Here is a 22,396-nt window from a genome sequence, read left to right as displayed (position 1 = left end):
AGGCTTCTTCTGGAAAGCTGGCTTGCATCTTCGGGTTCTCACCGGGCTTGCCCCTTTTCTAAATTTACTTGGCACTAGCTGTAACAGTTTCTTTAGCTGAAAAGGATGTTTGAACATCATAGCTGAAGCTTCTCTTTATCGGTTTCTATTTGCAGAAAGTTTCATTGGCCTCATACCCTATGCAGTAGATATTAACCTCATTTTACAGACGGAGAAGCTAAACCAGCTGCATTTCCACCTAAGAGCTGAGCTTTTAAAAAATGCAATGCCTCTGACGTCTGGGTTCCTTCTTGGTATTTAATTGAAGTACTTTCCTCAGAAATACAGGGAATTGCCCTTGACAAGTCTTTATTCAGGCCCCTTTGTCATCCTTATAATGCGCTTTCCTCTTGACCAAATGTCATTATCGTCTTCACTTGCTGAACCAGACTTGAGCTTAGGAAAGATGGTATCTCACCTGCTGCCAGCCAAAGCAGACCTTATGTAAGGGCAGTCGCAAAGAAGTCCTTATCTGGGCCTTAGTTGAAAGGAACTCCTGAGACAGGAACAGAGACTCCAGACTTTGTTCAGTACAGCCTGCACTCAGACAGCAGACTATACATGCTGGGACAATGCAGTTGGAGATTATGGAAGTTTGACTTTGCTGGCCTGTACCTGGCTCCGGATTCTTCCACATGCTGTTTCCTCTGCTCAAACAGACAGGCATTGCCTCTTCCTCCTCATCTGGAATTCAATTCTCTGAGCACCTCAAAGAAACCTCTTGATGAACCTCTCCATCATTAAAAATAAAATGTGTTGGAGTGTGGTAAGGCATGTGTGGAAGTCAAAAGACCATTTTGTGAAGTAGGCTCTCGCCTTCTTCCTTTCCAGTTTCCAGGGATCTTACTCAGGACACCAGGCTCACAGGGCAAGTGCTTTTAACCCACTGAGCCATCTCTCCCCCATCCCTCTTTATAGTCTATTTTTACTCTTATCCCTGTTATCCCACTCTATTCCCCCCACCCCCATCCCTACCCTGGAGCTGAGGACTGAACCCAGGACCTTGTGCTTGCTAGGCAAGTGCTTTACCACTGAGCTAAATCTCCACCCCTTCCCACACTACTTTCTACAGAAGTTGTAACTATCTAAAACTTTAGATCTGTGGTGGTCCAGGGAGAAATGCCTCCCATAGACTCAGGTATTTGAACACTTGTTCCCCTGTTGGGGGGGGGCTGTGAACTTTTAGGAGGTGGAGCCTTCTGGAGGAAGTACATCACAGGGGTGGGCTTTGAGAGTTGTAGATGTATCCTACTTCCAGGCACTGCTTTCTGCTTTATGCATATGGATAAGGATGTGATCTCCCAGCTTCTTGCTCCAGCCATTTGCTCTCATGCCCCCTTTGTCATTATGGACCCCCTTCCTAGAACCATAAGACAGACAAAAATACCACCACCACCACCAGCAAAACAAAACAACCCCCCAAAACAAAAAATAAACAGAATAAGGCCTCTGTCTATAAATTGCCTCACTTGTGGTGTTTTAATCACAGCAACAGCAAGATAACTAACGCAAACACCATGTTTACATACGCCCATGGGATTTGCATTTTAGTGGAACCAGATAAACGCTTGTATGTAGAAAAGCAAAGCAAGGGCTGGAGAGATGGCTCAGTGGTTAAGAGTACTGACTGCTCCTCCAGAGGTCCTGAGTTCAATTCCCAGCAACCACATGGTGGCTTATAACCATCTGTAATGAGATCTGGTATATCTGAAGACAGTGACAGTATACTCACACACATAAAATAAATAAATATTTAAAAAAAGAAAGCAAAGCAAAGAAAGATAAGAGAGACACAAAGACGGTATTGCCTGAGCAGATTTAATGCGATGAGGGAATGACTTGTACAGATACGTACAGGGGCAGACTAGCTAAGGGGAACAGCAAATGCAAAGCTCAACTATAGTGTAAAATAGCAAGAACTGATCCCCTTGGCTGAGGGGACAGAGGTAGAGATGACACAGAGTTGCATGGTTAAATTGCTCAGGCCTTGGAAGGCCATGGTTAAGAACTGGCTTTGGTCTGAGTGGAGATGGGAAGTTGGAGCAGAGGAGTAACAAATAACCGTTCTGACTGCTGGGTGGAGCAAATGTGGAAACCTCCAAGGGTACTTTGTTAGGTATAACAATAGATAGGAAAGGAAGGATGCCAGCCAGATTGTTGGGTATGTGAATCTAACGTTCTGAGGTATATTCCAGGATGGAGGTATAGAGTTGTGGATTATCAGTGTATTTGTGTTCTTTAATGTTATAAATGTGGCTAAGGGAATGCAGATAGAATGCTAAAGACTGAGTCTGTATGCCAAGGCTTAGAGACCAGGAAATAATGGACGACACCAGCTAAAGGAAAGGAAAAGCAGGGGGCAGTAAGGCAGAGCCCAGGGAAAGGCATTGTGGGAAGAATTCTGTAAATAGTGCCTGCTCTGGTTTGAATATGAAATGCTTTCAATAAGCTCATGTATTGAACACTTGGTCTTCAGCCAGTGGCACTATTCTGGGAGGCTGTGAAGAAGTTGGGCAAAATCACACAGGGTAGGACTTTGAAGGCTATAGCCCAGACCTTGGCTCTGGCCCTGATCTCTGCTTCCTGTTTGCTGTGATGTCAAAGGCTGTCTTCCACCACGTTTCACCACAGCCATAATGGCCTGCCCATCCGCATGGGACCAAGCAACTACGGAACCCTCTGAAACAGGAGCTAAATCAAACCTTTCCTCTTAGCATCCTTTCTTCCTTGTGTTTGGGTCACAGAGATACAAAAGTAACCAAGAGTGTCTGAAGTCACAATGGGAGACTTATCAAAAGGAGAAAAACCAAGTGGTAAGATTTCAAGTTAGGGCTGATTGGTATGTCTCCCTGAGAGTTGACTGTGAGATAATATGCAAGAGGTTTCCGAGTCACCCCTAAGTGGACCAAGCTGCCTTAAGTAGTGAGCAAGACCCTGGCTTCAATAAATCCTGGGGGATTGGTTGCCAGTGAGACCTGCCCCAACAGGGCTCAGACATCTGAAGGGAGTTGGACTGGACAGCTCTAAGACTCTTTTGGGAAAGGACCTGAAATGACTGTTAAACAGCAGGACTGAGCTGTGTGTGTGTGTGTGTGTGTGTGTGTGTGTGTGTGTGTGAGAGAGAGAGAGAGAGAGAGAGAGACAGAGACAGAGAGAGACAGAGACAGAGAGACAGAGCGACAGAGGGAGACAGAGAGATATGGGGGATTAACAGTACCCAGTGGTAAAACAAGAGAGGCACTCAGAGGGAGAAAGCCCAATGAGCAAAATTCCCCAGGTGATTAGTGTGTGTGTAGGGGGCTGTCTGATGGCTTGACCAGAGGGAATGGAGTACGTAGGATAAAGGAAGGTTAGGAAAGGGATGCAGGCCCAGACAGAGGAGAGCTCCCACAGGGACCAAAAACACTAGCCAGCACCTGTTGAAGGTAGGAAAGAAAGCAGAAATAAAAGAGATTGTAGGAGCCAAAGAAGGTACTGACCACTTGGTTCTCTTGAGCTGGTTTTCTTTTGACAGCTTGACCTAAGATTTGCTGAGGGAAGACATGCCCAATACTTCCCAATCAACACTGGGGAAGGTACCCAGTGGTGTTTCCTTAATCACCAACCACATGGTTAGTCCCTTGAGAATGCCAAGGCCCTGTCCTGGGGCTGCTCTCTGGGTTCACTGTCAGGAAGAAGGCAGAGAACTCTCCTGGTGCCTCAGTCTTTGGTTGAAGCAGTAGATGTTGTTTACTAGATGTCAGTGGATGGGCCTCCCTTCTGTTAACAGAATCACTCCACAAACATTGCCCCTGGAATGCCAGGTGGACAGAACCCGATGACCTTTCTTTTAGAGAACAATGAGGCCTGGGCCTTCTGAGGACTCCTATTGGTGGAGTGGTGTAAATTTCCTCTCCCCAGAGTGATAGGCTGGAGGCCAAGACTGACCTTTAAGGATTCCCAAAAGGACCCAAGCCTCTCTGGCAGTAAGTGGCTAGCATCTCTGGTCCCTGCCTCACATGTGCCTTTGGGCCTGGGGACAGTTAGGGGGAATCTTTTGCATGGATGGAGGAGTAGTGGCTGTTTGAAGTGCTAAGTAGATAATAATCTTTTCTAGAAAATAAGGACTCCTGGGAGGCTGAGTTCTTGCCACTTCCAGACCTAGTGTTTCTTGTCTGTAAATAGCTGAAATGATCCCTTAAGGAACCTGCAAGTCTAGTGTTGAGCTGGAGAACGAGGAGGGAGGAGAGGAATTGAGAGCATAGGAAGAGTGACGAATGAAGAGGTGGGGGTGGGGGTGGGGAGTGAGAAACAGCCTTACATTAGGCGCTTAAGCCAGCCTTTCTCTCTCACTGTCTTAGTGTGGATCTTCTTGTGCGTTGGATTCCTGGGGCTGTGTTCTGTGCTAATAGGAAGCTGCATACTCTTTCTGCACTGGAAGAAGAACTTGCAAAGGGAAGAACGTACCCAGCAGTGGGTGGAAGTGATGAGAGCTGCCACATTCACCTACAGCCCACTGTTGTACTGGATAAACAAGCAGCGTTACCATGGTATGAACGTAGCCATTAACACAGGCCCTCCCCCTGCTGTCACCAAGACTGAGCTGGAAGTTCAGCATCCAGATTCTTTGTGGGAGTTGGATATCTCTGAAGGCAGAAACTACATCGTGCAAGACGGCAGCCCCAGAGGTGAAGCCTCTGATCTCTTGCAACGTGTTTTGGCGGTTCCAAAGCAGCCCCTGTCTTCAACAACGCCACAGCCTCGGACTGACCCCCCATTCCCAGTTCCCATCTTTCAGGAGGTGCCCTTTGCCTTATCTCTCTGCCACTTGCCTCCCATGTTGAACCACTCTGTCTCCTACCCTTTAGCCAACAGCCCCGAAAGGAATGTTCATTTCTGTTCCCTCCCAACACTTGCCCATGGAACAAACTGCTTTAATGCCAAGCCTTTTGCTTCAGAGCTGTAGTTTCCTCTTATTGAGGGTGGGAGCTGCAAGTACCAAAGGCTCCCTTTGGTAGAAAACAGAGACAACCTCAAGGAGTTGGTATTGACAAGGAGGTCAGAGCCACGTGGTGAGAGGTTTAAAGCCACAGTCTTAAAAAAAGAAAATAAAGTCCAAGTTTCTCCTCTGTCTCATTTGCTCCTAGAAGGGCAATGCCTTTTGTCACAAGCAATGTGACTGTGGTGCTTTGTAAGTCAAGCTGGTTGTAAGTTTCACCACTGCATATGGAAACTGGAGATTAGCCTTTGGGAGACACTAAACCAATACATGTGTGTCTGGAGTCCACATTCCTCCAACCAGTATTTAAGCCTGAATGGGTGCCAGGCTCTGACCTAGGTCTGCAGGTACTGCTGTTCACTAGGAGGGAAGCACAGATGCCACAAGAGGACAGTTGTTGAGAGCTATGGTGGCCCACACTGGCTATATCATAGTCCTAACAAATGCCAGTATGGTATAGCTAGACTCTGGTTTGCCATGTATTAATTCTTAGCTGGCTGTCTTTGTCCTTTAATTTCTAATGTTCCAAGAACTATGCCAAATGGCAGTTCTGATCCTCCTGTGAAGGTGCGGACTTGGGTTTCCAGGGCATATGGCTTCATTGTTCCAGAGCTAGCTCTCCAGTTCACATTTTCGTGGCATCTAATTTCCAGTAGTGTTTCTACCACCCCATGGTGTCTTTGCTTAGCATTGTCTTGTTAGAACAGTTTGGCTAAAAGCATTAGTGTGTGAGGGTGGTCGTTAACTTGACTGACAAACTGGTCAGAGCATCTTCTAGAATCACACCTGTAGCTTGTATCTTATCCTTTCTTTTCTCCTTTTTTCCCCATCTTCTTTTTTGATATGGGGACTATTTTAGGCTGGCTTGGAACTTATGTCAGGCTGCTCTTAAATTCCTGATTCTCCTGCTTCAGTCTTCTGAGTGCTGGCATTACAGGTTCATGTCCCCATACTTGGCTTTATTGCTTATATCTTTACATTTTCTCTTTAATTTTATGTGTACTGATGCTTTACTTTCATATATGTCTGTGCTTGTGAAAGCCAGAAGAGAGTATCAGATCCCCTGGAACTGGAGTTAGACAATTGTGATCCTCTATGTTAGTGTTAGGAATTGAACCTGGGTCCACCAGGAAAAGCAACCAGTGCTCTTAACCACTGATACATCTCTCCAGCATCATTATATTGTTCCTTAAGATATACAAGGCTCCTCAAAAGTTAAGGTCCACTACATGGGAATGTTAATATCTCTTGAAAAACTTCCTTAAAGGACTGACAAAGATTAATACTACCTATTTGGTCCCAGTTTTAAGATTAGAAGGACTGGCTCAGCCACAGAACAGGAATTTCTTCTTTTCACACCCCACCCACTTAGTGCTGGGGATTGAACAGTTTTACACACATTTGACAAGCGCTCTTTACCACTTAACCTATGTATCCCAGACCTTGTTCCAAAAGAAAATGAGCCAAACCCATGTTTGTAAATGGTGCAAGCTTTATGTATAAACTCCCTGAGGGGGAAGGGTCACTCAGACTTTGTGTATATATAGGAAGGGCGAGACAAGGGGATTCCCAGAACTTGGTAAACACATAGCTAATTTGTGTATGGACAAGCCCTTGTCTTGTCTATATAAACTCTCTAGCAATATTTTAAGCCCTCTTCTCCACCCCTAAGTCAATGGAACACTGTTTTTTAAAATCGTGCTGTTTAAATAGAATCTGGACACATAAAATGGCCCTAGATGGAGCTTCTGATGGACACTAGCGTAGGCTCCTTCTTTAGCCGTTCTTGCTTCCTCTCATCCCAAATATATCTGAAGCCTGAGCCCTGCAGGCTTTGTGTTAGGTCAAACACTGAAATGCTTTCATGTCTTTTTTTAAAGAGCAAAAACTGAAACCTACCAAACACTGAATTTCATTAGGGTTGCTTACCAGTGGCTACAAAATGACTTCCCTCCCAAAGCACCCATTACCTACATTTAAGTCCTCAGGAAGAGGTGGGGGCTCCAGGAGCTTCTTCCAGATCCACAACAAGATGTTTGTTGGCAGGCCTAGTCCTGTGAAGGTAGTCACTGCTACAGTGTGTGTGAGAATTCAAGAGCCACACCAGCTCAAAGTCAGTATTCTACACCACTCCCCTACTTCCTGCAGCTCCCATATTCTGTCTGCACTTTCTTCTACGATATTTCCTGAACCTAGAGGGGATGGATATATAATTGCCTCATTTATGGATGGACATTCAACCCTCACTTTGACTGGTTATGGGTCTCAGAAGTGTGGCCTAGGACCTTCCTAGCCACAGGCTTTTGATTGGGATTATGATATTAGTCATGAATTCCCTGTTGTGGAGTACACCTCAAATCCAAACAGAAACTGGCTGGTTATTCCTGTAAGAGTTGCTATTATTGTACCAGTGGGCACATCTGGCCTGGCTGGTCAGCAGTATTCCACACAGGGTCCCCAGATGTCTGTTGATGGCTTTTCTCCCCCAGCAGCCTACAGAGCTTTCATGCATTATGAGGGCTATCCACCAGGAAAGAAACTCTCTGCCCAGTTCCAGCTTGATTTCTGTCTGTGAACAGAGGTGAGGTACCTTCAGTAAAGGTCTTACAGAGGGGTCTGGTGGGCAACCTGTGGCAGAGGCAATGCTCGGTTTTTGTTGTTGCTGTTAGTCTTAGGAGCCTCCTTGACAAAAGCCGAAAGCCAATTCTTGATATTGTTTTGTACCACCAACTAACAGCCCTTAAGCTCAAGAGGAAGTAGCACACAGTCCACTAAAATAAAGATTAAAGCAGATTTCCCCCTTTAATTATCAGGGGAGCAGGGAAGATTTTAGTCAGACACAGTGAGAAAGGAAATGTTTTATTTAGATAAATTAAAATGGCTATATTGATAGGAAACAAGTAAAGCTCAAATGAAGTCATGGAAACTTTGAATCCACTCTCTAAACAGAATCAAAATTGCTTATATATTACCAAAATAGTTCCATTACTATAAAGTAGATTTACAGTTCTTAATATGAGAAAACAACAAGGTAGGTTAGGTTTATATAACAAACAATACATGCTCTCTAAAATCTCAGGAACACCCAAATGTGTTCTGGCTTGAATATGAGAGAAGGGACCACATCGAGATGGTTGGTAAGCAAGCCAATGAGGTGTGCAGCAAACAAAAGCTGTCACTAAAAACAACTCAATAGGCCATTATGAGTGTGAGCCCATCACAGTCAAAATCTTCAACTGTGACGCTGGGACCAGGGAGGGGACAGATGGGGCTGTGTCCAGCAACAGCAGAAAGCAAACTGCAGTGGAAGGAGAAAGCCAGTCATGAAGTGAGACTTCCACCTCAGCTCTCTGCATTAGACCCATTCTTAAGTGCCAGGCATCCATTACTCTGCTCCCCCCTTGAATGTTGCTGCAGTCGTATTTAAGCCAGGTACTTTTTTGAGACAAGATCTCACTATTTAGCCCAGATTGGATTAGAACTCCTTATTTTCCTGCCTCAGTCTCCTAAGGGCTGGGGTTACAGGTATGTATTGCCATGACTGGCTTTTGATGGTCTTTCTGTAAATGTTATGCTAGATGGTACACAGCAATAAAGCAAAGGACCAAAGAGTAACACTTTCGGAAATAAGGTGGGAAGTACTCTGAGCTACTGACTGATAAGGCCAAAGGATTGAGATCCAAAGCCAAACTCACCGCCACTACCACTGAGTTCTTCTCTTAGAGGTGACCCGTGGCTGGTGAAGCTTGACTAACACAAGGCACTGGATGCACAAGTTAAGACAATAAACAAATGAAGACCCAATCTTCACTGACTAATAGGTTTTGGGGCTCCTAAGCCTGGGAGTCTGTCCAATTTTTAGCCAAGGAGAATGAGATACCCACCTCTGCCCAGGAGATCTGATAATGTCACAGGCAGGATGAGAAGGGTATTATAGGGCAGAGGAGAGTTATGGCTGCCTCTAGTCAATTTGGTAGGAGACATCACATGGCTCGGTGTGATGCTGGCAGACAAGCTTGACATGGAAAAAACAGAAGAAAGACCAAGAAACAAATCCTGCTTCCTCACTGAAAAGCATAAGCCACAAAGAGTTAAGGTGTCTTGAAAGTATCTGCCTACAAATAAAAACTTGAAACTAAAAAGGACAAGCTACATTACCCTCAGTATATTTCATATAAATCAGTTCTCAAAAAAAAAAAAATACCTTCCAGGTACAGACATACTATTTATGGTACAATATACACAAATATAGCAGAATAATTCAATTTATTGCTAGAACTTTATTTGGTTGTTACAAAATCTGTAAGGGTTTATATATATATTAAAAAGAGGAGGGGGGTATAGAAGGCAGTCAGAAGAACAAGAGTTACTTAAAGAGCCAGGATTATGTTGAACTGTATTTCTAACCTTTCTAAGAAGGTGACAGCATAGATGTGCAAGGCGAACATTAAGGCAAAACATTTAAAGAGGGAGAAATATGAGTTAAGAAGACACATGCATAGGAAAACTTCATCTTGCCTTCACTGAGTTTTAATATGTCTAGGGGAAAAAAAGCCAACACTAAGCTGAATACCATATAAAAGAAACAAGATACAAAAAGCAAAGCAAACCGAAAAACAAATGTCTTTAAAGGTTTAAGGGTACTAGATTATCTACGGCTGACAGGGCAACTTGAGCAAAATCAAATAGGAATGATCTGTAAAGAAGCCCTGCTATCACAACGGCTTCTCCAGTGTTTCCCTGACTAGCTATAGCAACATGCTGTTCTGTAAGGTCTTCTACTGGAGTTGCCCAGAGACTCTTAAGAACAACACTGGGAGTGTTCTTGACATGTGGGTGAATGGTGACTTCCTTCTGGTCAGACCTTTCCTGATTTGCCCACAAAGCATGGGAAAACTTTTAGACCTGGGAAAACTGACTGAGTCACCAGAAGGCTCCTGCTCCAAGTGGCATCCTCTGGATAGAAAACCCATAGTTCCCTCTGAGTGAACAATTATAAGGAAAGAATATCATTTCATGTTTCATCGGACCACACTTTGGCTTTAGGTATCCTGCCAAGAAATAGAGCAAGTTCTTGGTTATCCTAAAGGTAAAATCCCAAAAGGTATTGTTTCCAAGTCAAAACTCAGAGCTTTCTCTAGTGCTCTGGGCAACTAGCTCTTGGGCACAGTGACCAAGGACATGAACCTTTCATTCTGGATTGGACATGGTGCTGAAGGTAGGCGGTTATAACTTTAAGGTAGTCTGGAGTGGGTGGGTAGAGAAGACAATCTCACTTACTTGAGGGGAAAACATAATTTCCCACTGAGTAACTTTTATGTTCATAAACCTTGAAAGATAATTAAAAATGAGGAAAATCCCAGTAAGACTTCTCTGGTTCTTAGGTTAGGAATAGGAGCAATGACCCAGAATCGGACTTTCCTGAGCTCGAAACTGGCACCCTGTGCACAGCATCCATACCTGAACTGATGCCTCAGCTTCAGAGCCTATGGTGGTGCCCAAGCATTTGAGGGTTGCCTTAAGGAGATGTGAAGAGTCTCAGCTGCCACCCAGAGCAGACTGTCAGTTACTCATAACAAGTCATTCATTCTGTTCAAAGCCAACCTTCCCACTTTCTATACAATATGCACAATTTTTCATTTTATATATTTACAAACAGAAAAGACTCAGCTTTCAAAGAAAAGACATATTCTGAGGCTCTATAAAGTGCAGCTAATTTAAGGCAAATTTATATTAAATATAAATTGACTTTTTATCTCTATATACACACATTTTCCAACTTTAAAAGGTAAATTCTCTTCCCCTCAAAAACAGGAAAGAGAGAAGAGGGCTTTATTATTTTTTCCTGGCAACTTTAAGTTACAAGATCTCACTGGCTTCATGAAATCATAGATTTCTAAACATATTTTAAGTAAAATTTTTTTTAAAAAATAATTTTTTAAAATAGTGTTTTCAAACAAGTTAAAAGGTGACAATGTGTTTGCTACAGTAGTATGAAGGGCTGGAGGGCTGATGAGTTAGTCAAGAGGGTTCTTTTTTTTTTTTTTTTTGTAAGTAGAGTTTAGGTAGTCCAGGCTACACCTCCATTTCAAATATGCTTGATGAGACTAGATACCTAAAGCTACTCTTAGCTCCAGGAAAGAGTATCTCCCATCTCCATTGGAATCAAATGCTTGCAAGCTTTCTGGTCCTGGCATGTCAGAACCTAGGGAAGTCCCGATTTCCTGGTAGGTCAGCATCCCATCCACATCTTGACCAGTCTTGTGGAATAAATCCTGAAGATCTGTTAAATGGGAATTACAAAACAGACATGTAGTATATTTATGCACACAGTTAAAAGTAACTTCAACAGACTTCACAGCATTAAAAGAAAGACGACTTTGCCAGGTGTGGTGTTGAAGGTCTTTAATCTCACCATTTGGGAGTGGGTGGGTAGAGACAGGCAGATCTCTGTAGATTTGAGAGTAGCCTCATCTATACAGTTAAGTTCCAGACCAGCCAGGGCTAAATGGTGAGACCTTATCTCAAACCCTTTCCCTGTAAAACAAAACAACTCTCTCAACTTGCTGGCAGAGATAGATGACTCAGTGTTTGAGAGTGCTTGCTGCTCTTCTACGACTGTGGGTTTGGCTCCCAGCAACTTGTAACTTTAGGTCCAGAAAATCAGATGACCTCTTTTAGCCTCTAAGAACAACCACCCCTCCGACCCAGTGGCTAAAGTGCTTGTGATCATACATGAGTGGGGACCAGAGTCTGGATTCCCAGAATACACACAAATGCCAGGAGGGTGAAAGTGGTGACAGGACCCCTAGAGCAAGCTGGTTATTGAGACTAGCCCTACCAGCAAGCACTGGGCTTGTCTGGAAGGAAGACTGACTCAGTGAGGCTAGACTAGCAATGGGGATGATTCCTGACATCAGAGTTGGGACCACCAATATACGTGCACACATATTCATGTGTGCAAATACACACACATGTAAACATACACATGCATAAAACCCACACCCATATATGTAAACATGCATATAGACACATACACTCACACATGCACACACAGATGTGAAATAAGGAAAAAAATCAAAAATGGTAAATTTTGATCCTTTAAGGAGAGGAATACTATATTGCATATTCTTACACATTGAGATGCAAACCTATATGGGAGTTATGTACATGCATGTTGGGGTCATGTTTGGCAACAGTAAAAGATTTCATTTAGTGACCAAACATTAAATAAGAATCATATGCCTAACAGGTCTGAGGTGTTTCTGGAAGTGTTAGCCTGTGCTGCAGCACACAACTGTGCTGACTCACAACATATACTTCCCAATGCATATGTCCTCATGCCACATGCCACCAAACGCTGCCTGAAGCACATTGCTTTGGATTTCAGTCTACTGTCTGCTGTGAACTGCAGTTTTTTATTATATAGTATATACCAAGTTTTCTCTTCTTATAGAAACATAATAGTTTATAGAAAGCAAACACTTTCACTGTTTTCTTGCCATTGTTCTTTAGCAGGTATCAAACCAGTGAATCTCTTGCTTGTATTGTTAGAATATTTAATTTTCAAAACTGCTATCTGAGTTGCTGACTTTAGTTTCCAATTTCTGAAATGGTCCTAGAGATACTTTTGCTATTTTGCATTACATATTTATGTGATGTGGCACTCTCCGTTCTGACAATTATAAAATACAAAGATCAACTGTAGCCAGTCTTTGGTTACTTTTCCTTCTTCCACCCTTTCAGCCCCCTAACACTAGATAGGGAAGAAAAAAAGGACAGAGGGGAGGGGAAGCTACATTATCCTTAGGCTACTTCCTGCTGATTAGCGGTGTCAGGTTCATTGGGACAAGTGGTGTCAGGTTCATTGGGACAAGTTTGATATTTGCTGTCAAGACACCTAATTATTTTTCTATTTTCTTGTTTCTTCTTTAGCCTGGCTACTTAGCAAAGAGAGACCAACTGCAACCAACAACCCACAACCCAGCCTGCTTCTTGGGGGCCTAGCATTTATGTAGTCTCCGAAGAGACCCCAGAATTCCAAATGTCACACAATCACAGAAACTATCTGTAGTTGGCAAAACTATGCCTCTGCTAGTTCATGAGGCAAATCATAGTCAGCTGCTGTGGACAATCTGAAGCAGCTCCATATTCCACACTTGGAATTAAAACAAAAACCTATTCTTATAATATTTCTGTGTTTTTAAAGAAAGCAAAATTCTCACTGCAATCAACCAACTTTGAAATGCACTGAAGTGGATCAAATAGGTTTGGTTACAAATTTTCATATTACCCAGTACCGTGATCTTTCTACTATGTAACACTGTCTTTCTAGACCTAGAAAACAAGTAGTTGAAGAATCAGGAACTTGGGAGGGAGATAAGCACAGAAGGAGGGAAGAAGGTCAAATGAGTAAGGATGTCTGAAAAAGTCACAGGAATCATATTATTAACTGTTTGCTTAAAAAAAAAACCCTACCTATAATATACTGTCTGTGTGTAACTATGCATATATAGTTTAAATGAAATTTCCTCTTCTATGCTGGCAATGCTCCCTCCAAGAGACCAACTAAGAAAACCTCAACATTAGGCATAAGAAGTCCTCTTTTTGTTGTTGGTCAAATTTGTTCAAGAGACTCCAAAACTTCCCCAAATAGCCATCATTGCCATTGGCTGCCTCCCAGAGTGGAAGGTTAAGTTCCTATTGCTGAAGACACTGTGCAGTCAGAGCCCCGAGGAACCGACCTGAATGCCTCTGTTCTAAGGACTGAGTTTTTTGGTACCAGAGGTGCCAATACTGCTTCCAAAGGAGGGAAGAGTAGAAAACAAAGTTTTTAGGGGCTCTGAGACTTTTCCAAAACACCCATTTTTGAAGACAGAATTTATTGGCTGATAGCCACAAGGTCTCATAAGAAAAGTTCAAATATACATCATCATCAGCCTAAACCTCTCAAAGTTTTAAAAATGAATAAACACGATTTAAAAAATGTAAAAACAAAGTTTTAGCAGACAGGTCAGAATAACCAGGCTATACTGACCAAACTGAGTTAAGACAAAACAAAAATAACTGCTTTTGAAGCAACTCCCCTGCTCCCTACCTGTACTGAAGAAACGTATATTGTCAACAACCTTACTCCCAAAAAATTTCTCCCCCCTTTCTGAAAATTATACTGCTGCTTTGCTGACCAATGGTAAAATAGTAGTTCATCGCCCTCACAAAAAAGGTATAAAGGATGTATGCTTTTTGAGTTCGGGGTTGACTCTCCCTGTGTGGCTGAGCAACTCAATGTGAATTGGATCAAAATAAACCTCTTGCCATTGCAGCGATCTATGGATAAGTTGTGTTCTGAGGGGCGGTGCACCTAGGCTAAGACTTTGGGAGTCTTACAGAAGCAACCAAGAGTGCCACACAGATTCGGTGCTTATGAGACACAATGACGACCAGCATGGCATGTTAACCTCAAGGTGCAGTAGTGACATACCTATGCTGGCAGTGACCATTAGCTCTCTAATTGGACTTAAGACCTACTTAAGAGGCAAATTGTATCTAGTACTGAAAACTTAGTCAACTACCCAGGCCTAGTGAAGTCGTGGATCCTGGAGGAGAATCAACCAGAATAAATCCTAACATTTTAAATATCTGTCCTTACATCCATGGATAAGTGTAACAGGCAGAAACTATTACAGAAAACCACAACCAATCAAAATGCAGAGATGTGGAGCCCAGTTCCAATGAGTGTATCTATAAAACAGCTCCTATGGTCCAGGGAATACTGCAGAAGACAGGGTGGAGAGATTGTAAGAGCCTGGGCACCAGGGGGTTTGTCTCTTACAAGTGTCAGAAGAGACACCATAAAGTCTTACCTACATGACTGTCTAAATGTGAACTGAACAAGGACAACAATAGACACACCAAAGTGGACGGGCTTCAACTCTACACAAAAATCTATATATAGGCAACTTTGAGATGCTGAAAGTAGGTGTCTTAGTCAGGGTTTCTATTCCTGCACAAACATTATGACCAAGAAGCAAGCTGGGGAGGAAAGGGTTTATTCAGCTTACACTTCCATATCGCTGTTCATCACCAAAGGAAGTCAGGACTGGAACTCAAGCAGGTCAGGAAGCAGGAGCTGATGCAAAGGCCATGGAGGGATGTTACTTACTGGCTTGCTTCCCTTGGCTTGCTCAGCCTGCTTTCTTATAGAACCCAGGTCTACCAGCCCAGGGATGGCACCAACCACAACAGGCTGGGCCTTCCCCCTTGATCTCTAGTTGAGAAAATGCCTTACAGTTGGATCTCATGCAGTCATTTTCTCAAATGAGGCTCCTTTCTCTGTGATAACTCCAGCTTGTGTCAGGTTGACACAAAACCAGCCAGTACAGTAGGAAAAACAGTTTTTTTTCCAGGAAACAGCACACCAACTGGTTATCTAATACCAAATGGTCATCCCTGAAAACATACATATGAGTAACATTATACAGATTGAGCAGGTTATAGTTAGGAATATATATGTATATGTGTGTGTAGGTATTTGTATGGATGGACATATACAATAATAATGAAAAAAAGACTATGGAGTTGAAACAGAGAAAGGAGACATATATGGGAGGGTTTGGAGGAAAGAAAGGGAAGGGAGAGTTGATATAATCTCAAAAATGAAAGAAATAAAAAGAGTCAAGATTGCAGACTACTTTATGATCACCAGGACGGCCACCATTAGGAAGCAATGATGATGTGGGGAAATCGATGAGTCCTTACAGGGCTAATGAGAATGTAAACAGAAACTGTATGACCTGGCAATTTTATTTCTAGGCACTAGGTCAAGAGAAAAACATGTTTCTATAAAAATGTATGCCCTCATGTTCACAGCAGCATTATTATTTTGTAAAAAACTGGAAACAACCCAAATATGCATCAACTGACGGATGAACCAAATGTGACTATAACATACAATGGACTATTACTCAGCCAGAGAAAGAAGTATTACGTCATGCCACACTATGATAAAGGAGGTATACACAAGGCCATGGACTGCATGATTCCATTTCTACAAACAAAACATCCTGGATACATAAGTTTATTGAGACAATAGGGGTAACTGGAGAGCAATTTAAATTTCTCCCTTATTATTTACTTAGTGTGCATGTGTACATTACACACAGCAAGGTGCATGTGGAGCTCACAGGGGAACTTATGGAACAGCCATAAGTTATCATGTGGCTCCTGCTCAGGGTGTCAGGCTTGTTGCCACACTGAGGCACCTGGCAGCGTCAGGAGGAGCTGTTAAATGAGTCTGAAGCTTTACTCTGGAGTAATGAAAATGCCATGGAATTAAGACAGGGTGCTGGCTGTATAACCGAGAGAATATACTGAGGCCCAGGCAGTTACACGGTTTAAAAGGGTCATGTGGAATATAAACTATATCTCCATTATAAAAGAACCATAGGACCCTCTGTCTGCCTCTGTGTATTTATTTTATTGTGGTTAATACCACCCCTTAATCTGTATTAACAAAATAAATAAGATACTATTTTAGCCAATGGCATTAGAAAGTTTCCAACAAAAGCCTTTAACACTTGAAAAGGATTTGATCCAGGAGTGGTGGTGTATGACTGTAGTCCAGAGTTCAAGACCAGCCTCGGGTATACAGAGTACTGAGGTCACCCTGGCTGTATGAGGTTGTCTTAAAACAAACAAAAGCAAAGAACCAAAAAAACTTTAAACAAACACCAACCAACCAACAAACCAAAACAATCCTAAAGGAGTTTCAGAGAGACGAGTCAGTGGTCAGGAGTTTGTACTACTCTCCTAGAGGACCAGAGTTCAGTTCCCTAGCATCCTTGTCAGATAGCTCACAAGTGTCTGCAGCTCCAGAAGGATCTGATGCTCTGGCCTTTGAGAGTGCATACACAATGAAGAATTATAGAAGAAATAAAAAATGAAAGGACTTGATTGAGTCCTTTGCTAAGTGAAAAGATTTATAATACTGAAGAAACAAAGGAGGTCACTAGTCTCTGTTTCTTTAAAAGCTTTCCTGATTATTTTTCTTCATTAATTCAAGATCATACTTTGACTCCATACACCTCTTGCTGTTTGGTACTTGGGAAGAATGAATGTGCTGAAGGGAAGAAAAGCCATTTTTGTGCAAGATCCACTCCATTGAGGAATTTTTATAAATTCCTGATAGGCCCTCCTCACTCCTGTCACAGGCCTGGCAGTGCAGCTGCTGAGCCCTCAGAAATGCCCTGAGCCAGAAAAGCAGATGAGGTATTTCTTCCCCACACCAACAGGCTAGAAGGAAATTCTTTTTAATACAGAGTAAATACAATGACTCTCCTTCCCCTCCAGAAAAGAAAGGAAAGCCACCACAGACAAGGCAAAAACTAGTTACCACTACTTAATTAAACATTAATTGCAAGATGAATAAGCAACACAGTCATTCAGATACACAACCACGTCTACAAGGCTTTGTGCTGCAGGCTAGGGAGTGAACAGGACAGACTTCCTCGGGAGTTTCATCAGAGTGGCATATGCCAAACAGGAGCAAACAAAACGTGAAAACATCATTACGTGCAAGAAGCACCCGCTCCAGACCAAGCAGATAATGTACAGTGGAATCTGACCCAAGTGAAGAAGCAGTGAAAGGTGTGTGGTCAGAACTGGGTGACTTTCCAGACAGCAAGAGACAACCAGGAAGCCTCAGCATCACAGTGAAGAATAGAAGGCACTACTGGGAACAAGGCAAACATTGTTCTATAACATAATGTTTGTATGAATATTTATTCTGCTCATTGTCAGAATCCCAGAGGGCCCGTTGCAGGCAAACAGTACACTTTGACTTGTTTTGCTAAGCTGAAAGAATTGTGTTTACTTTTTCTGTCCTTGAATTAGACAACCTATTCTTATAGAAAGAAAGGAACAATTTTGGAGACATGATCTCACTATATGTAGCACAGGCTGGCCTCGATTTTTTTATCTTTGTGCCTCAGCTGGGATTATAGCACATGCCACTGTGTCTGACTGAGACTGTATCTTACAGTGTATTCTATCCTTTGACATGGGGTCTGGAGGGCACTTACTGAATGACTGAAGACCTTAAACAACATTTCAGAGAAAGACAGTATGGAAGCTTTAGAGTCAGACTCAGTTTGAATTCTGTATCAACCAATTATCTGCTGTTTAGACTTAGGCAGCCTTCTGTATCTGGCCCAACAATGTTAGATGTAAATTGTGCATGTGCGTGTGTTCCTGGGTATTTGCAGGCATGTGGAGGCCAGAGGGCAACCTCAGGTGTCAGTCCTCAGGTATTGTCTACCTTTTAAAATAAATTATTATTATGTTTGTGTATGATGTGTGTGGGTGTACACACGTCACAGGTTGATGTCAGAGGACAACTTCATACTCAACTCCCTGCTTTTGTCTTTATGTTAGTTCTGGGAACTGACCTTAGGTTATTAGGCTGTAAGTACTATTAGGCATAGAGGTATCTCTCTGGCCTCTGTTCACCTTTTTGTTTTTGAGAACGTGTTTCTCACTAGCTTGGAACTCAACAAGTGGGCTAGGCTGGCTGGACACTGAGCCTGTCTGCCCCAAGAATCCACCTGTCTCCAGCTGGAATTGTAAGAGTGTGTGACACCACACCTGGCTTTTTCACATGGGTTCTGGGGACTGAACTCAAGTCTTAACCACCTGAGTCATCTCTCCAGTTCATTAGATATGCTTTTATTTTTAAATGAGAAAAATATTAACAAGCTATAACAGTCACAGCTTTGAACATTTCCACCATTAACATTACCTTTGATGCTAGAAATCCCAGGCAGGGAGATAGGTTTTAGTTGGGTCTCAGTTTGGTCTCCAAGAAGCTGTGAAAATTTTGGCAATGCTGAAGGATCTGATGTGAAGTTCTGGACTTGCTCTGTAACAAACACACACACCTTTATTACAATCAATTCCAACACCAAATCAAATCAGTGTCAAAGGTCACCTTCTAGTACTATAGCAGGTATATTTAATTTAAGAGAAGCTGCTGAGAGCAGTGCACTCTAAAGTTAAAGGCACAGACTGGAGGATGTGTGGACGAGTGAGAAGGATCAGGACTAAGGTCTGAAGCAGAACCTGGCAGGGTAGCTCTAATCTGAAAATCTGAAAGGCCCCAAATCAAACGCTTTCAGAGGATAGACACAGATGAAAAATTCCACCTATGACTTCATGTGATGGGTTGTAGTCAAATAAAGGTGGCCTAAAAATACTAAATAAAATTAACACCAGGCCATATGTATATGGACAATGTATATATGAAACATGAATGAATTTTTGTTTTTAGATTTGAATACCAACTCAATGATAACTTGCAAATATTTCAAACAAAACAAAACAAACAAAAACCTCCAAAGAGCCCCAAATTGACCATAATTTAGGCCCTACCTGTTTATATGTCATCTATGTTTACATGCTGCTGGGCTGGCTGGTTTTGTGTGTTAACACAGCTGGAGTTAAGACAGAGAAAGGAGCCTCCATGAGATCCAGCTGTGAGGCAATGGTGATCAAGGTGGGAGGGCCAAGCCCATTGTGGGTGGCACCATCCCTGAGCTGGTAGACCTGGGTTCTATAAGAAAGCAGGCTGAGCAAGCCAGGGGAAGCAAGCCAGTAAGCAACATTCTTCCATGTCTTTTGCATCCACTCCTGCCTTCAAGTTCCTACCCTGTGTGAGTTCCTGCCCTGACTTCCTTTAGTGATAAACAGCAATGTGGAAGTGTCCCCAACTTGCTTCTTGGTCATGATGTTTGTGCCGGAATTAAAAACCCTGACTAAGACAGATACTAAGACTTGAGTGGGATAAGTCTTTTAACTTCTTGGGAAATAGGCTATTAAGTCTGGTCTGGGGGCATGAGGCACTAGCCATGATACCATGAGAATGTTCTATAGTAAGATGTAGCCAGTGTTAGAAGACCTTCAACATAGTTCTATTTCTCACAGGAGATAATCTGAGGGACTCTATTCTACACCTCCAAAGCTGAAGAATGCTTGAGCTAGGGAGGTCAAAGCCAGTACTGACTAGTATCTTGTTATGGCTTCACAAGTCCTAAATCAGTAGATGTTAATTAATGCATCTAATAATATTGATTAGTGTGTCCTTACCAAAAGCCAAGTGGCCTGCAAATTGAAAAATTTCATCATTACCTGTTAATGACTTTGAGGAGGACTAATATTTAAGTAAATTTTATGCACTCACAGTAACAAAAACATAACATTTAGGACTGGTTTAATATAAGCTATGACAGTAACATTTTTGCCTATAATTGGATGCAGGCAGCATGGAGAAGTCTATTTCCAGCTAAACATTACCCGTTCTTCCCTTAATAGACTAGAGTACAAATCAAGTACAAAATGGGCTTTTGCTAAATGAAAGCGAGGTGCATCAGCCTCAGCTCGGTGCGCTCAGGCATCACTCACTCGGTTCCATCAGTGCTGGCAGACATCGTCCCTATTCCCTGTGTGGGAGACAGGCTGCCCAAGCCTGCGTGAAATATTCAGAAGGCAGCTAGCTGCTTACCTTCATTTGTGGTCTCTGGAGGCCTGTTGCTTTCGGGTTTGTTTGTGAGAGCACTGATCAGCTGCAGTTTTTCTTGAAGCTCAGATACCTGAGAATTTGAATTATCTTCTTTCTGCCCAAAACAAAGATCAGGTAAGGTTTAAGGTGGGGGTAAGACCTCACTGGAGCTTCAGCTGTATTCCCAAAACACATTCTGAGTGTAAGGTTGACCTTTACCCAGTCCCCTCTAAGGTCAATGAGGGATGAACAAATAGTAGGACGTATTTGGGGCTCAGTGTTGATAAGTATACAGTTGGATTTAAAGCTGGACTGTTACGGGGGCAATACAATCAGTTTCACCGTGAACAGTCCACTGATAGAGGAAGGCCTGCATGTGTCAGCAGAAAAGAAAATGTGCCTTTATTCAGGTGCCCGTGTAGCACCTGCTTTCTAAATGATGGGGGACACTGCTTTCTGGAGCTATTTTACACTAACTGAAAAACTGCCTCGGATATCCCTTATCACTTTGTGACCACGTCATCTGCAGGAAAACTTAAAGACACCAAACAAAACACAGCAGAACCCAATCGAACCACAAGTATTCCCGATTCACCCAATGCCCCACTATAATGGTTCAGCTGGTGGCAAGGACTATCAGTGACACAAAGGAGGAGCTGTGATAGTTCTAATTCAAACTGTTACTTGAGTCTGACGCCTTCCCTATCCAGACATGGATACAACAATAAACTTAATTGTGAAGAGAGCAGCCTGGTTCTCCTGTGGTTGGCATCTGTTTACTGTACAGCCTGGTCCTATGTTTAGGAGCACCAGCGCATCTCATTCCTCGCTCAGTGAGCTTCATGACCCCTTTCTATCTTTATGTATATCCTAATAGTTACTGTATAGTGGGTACTGGGATGCTTTGATGAGGTAACATGAGGAGACTGATTGACTGGCATGACAGTTATAAAACACACAGGATCTAAGAGGAAAGCCAGAGATTTAGGCAGACGTGTGGTCCTGTGTTCTGATCTGACTGTTAAGATATGAATAACTTGAAATCACTACTACTTTCTAATATTAACCATCTGTTACTTTTTTTGTGCTCAACATTTAAATCTGATTTTTAAAATGCTCTTGTCATTCCCTAAACGATGTTTAAAAAAAAGTGTAGAAGCAGTTTAAAAGCTCAGTAAAAGCCTACCTCATAATGCATCAAAATCTTAAATTTCATGACTTTATCCAGACAATACAAATTTGATAAGGATCAAAAAGTAAAGTTAGAAAGCTTTACATCAAAAACTTCTTAGCTAAGTTCACGGCCTATGACCTTCCTGTCCTCTGAACTCAAGCACTATGTGCATCTCAGAGGACAGTGTACTAACTCTGTTGCAGTCTTCCTGACTCTCCCTTTATCTCAGCAGGACTAAAAAGAATTATCAAAGTGTTAGGAAAGCAATTTAAACGTGAAATGATTTTTAAGATGGACACCATTTTTTAGATATCTATGCCTCTGTCTCCTATTGTTAGTTTAGATAATTGTGCTAATTAATTTTTGCCAACTTGACACAAACTAGTGTTACTTGGGATGAGGGAACCTCAACTGAGGAACTGCCTTCATCATCCTGTGGATATGTACATGGGGCTTTTTTATTAACTGCTAATGACATAGGAGAGCATAGCTCACGGAGGGTGGCAATATCCCTAGGCAGTGGGCCTGAGCTGTATATGAACAGGAGCTGAGTAAGCCAGAGGAAACAAGCCAGTGTGGCATTCATTCCTCCACAGTTTCTGCTTCAAACTCCTGCCTTAACTTCCCTTGATAATGGATTGGAACTCATGCAATA

At 42.5% G+C, this 22,396-nt stretch overlaps 2 protein-coding genes across 3 annotated transcripts in view; one reads left to right on the top strand and one right to left on the bottom strand.

Moving 5' to 3' along the window:
- Positions 1 to 4,489: 4,489 nt before the first annotated feature.
- TEX38 (testis expressed 38) lies at positions 4,490 to 4,984 on the top strand (the record flags this gene model as incomplete). Its single annotated transcript, XM_080920984.1, has 1 exon — positions 4,490 to 4,984. Exon 1 carries the CDS (start codon positions 4,505 to 4,507, stop codon positions 4,982 to 4,984), a length of 480 nt encoding a protein of 159 aa, XP_080777110.1. The 5' UTR covers positions 4,490 to 4,504.
- A 2,960-nt stretch (positions 4,985 to 7,944) lies between these two features.
- Positions 7,945 to 22,396, bottom strand: part of EFCAB14 (EF-hand calcium binding domain 14) — a 39,737-nt gene continuing 25,285 nt past the window's right edge. The window contains exons 9-12 of one of the 2 annotated variants that reach the window (XM_080921992.1): positions 20,571 to 20,682; positions 18,813 to 18,932; positions 11,133 to 11,300; positions 7,945 to 10,068 (exon numbers count right to left, since the gene is read on the bottom strand). In XM_080921992.1, the coding sequence (XP_080778118.1) occupies positions 9,941 to 10,068; positions 11,133 to 11,300; positions 18,813 to 18,932; positions 20,571 to 20,682 (528 nt within the window). In that variant the 3' untranslated portion in view covers positions 7,945 to 9,940. Of the gene's footprint in view, positions 11,301 to 18,812; positions 18,933 to 20,570; positions 20,683 to 22,396 lie in introns of both variants that reach the window. The other variant, XM_080921991.1, reaches the window with a different exon arrangement.

The sequence above is a fragment of the Micromys minutus genome (genome assembly GCF_963924665.1).
Source record: "Micromys minutus genome assembly, chromosome: 9".
NCBI lineage: Eukaryota > Metazoa > Chordata > Mammalia > Rodentia > Muridae > Micromys > Micromys minutus.
The sequence above is the reverse complement of the archived record's forward strand: the minus strand, read 5'-3'. Positions and strand labels throughout refer to the sequence as shown.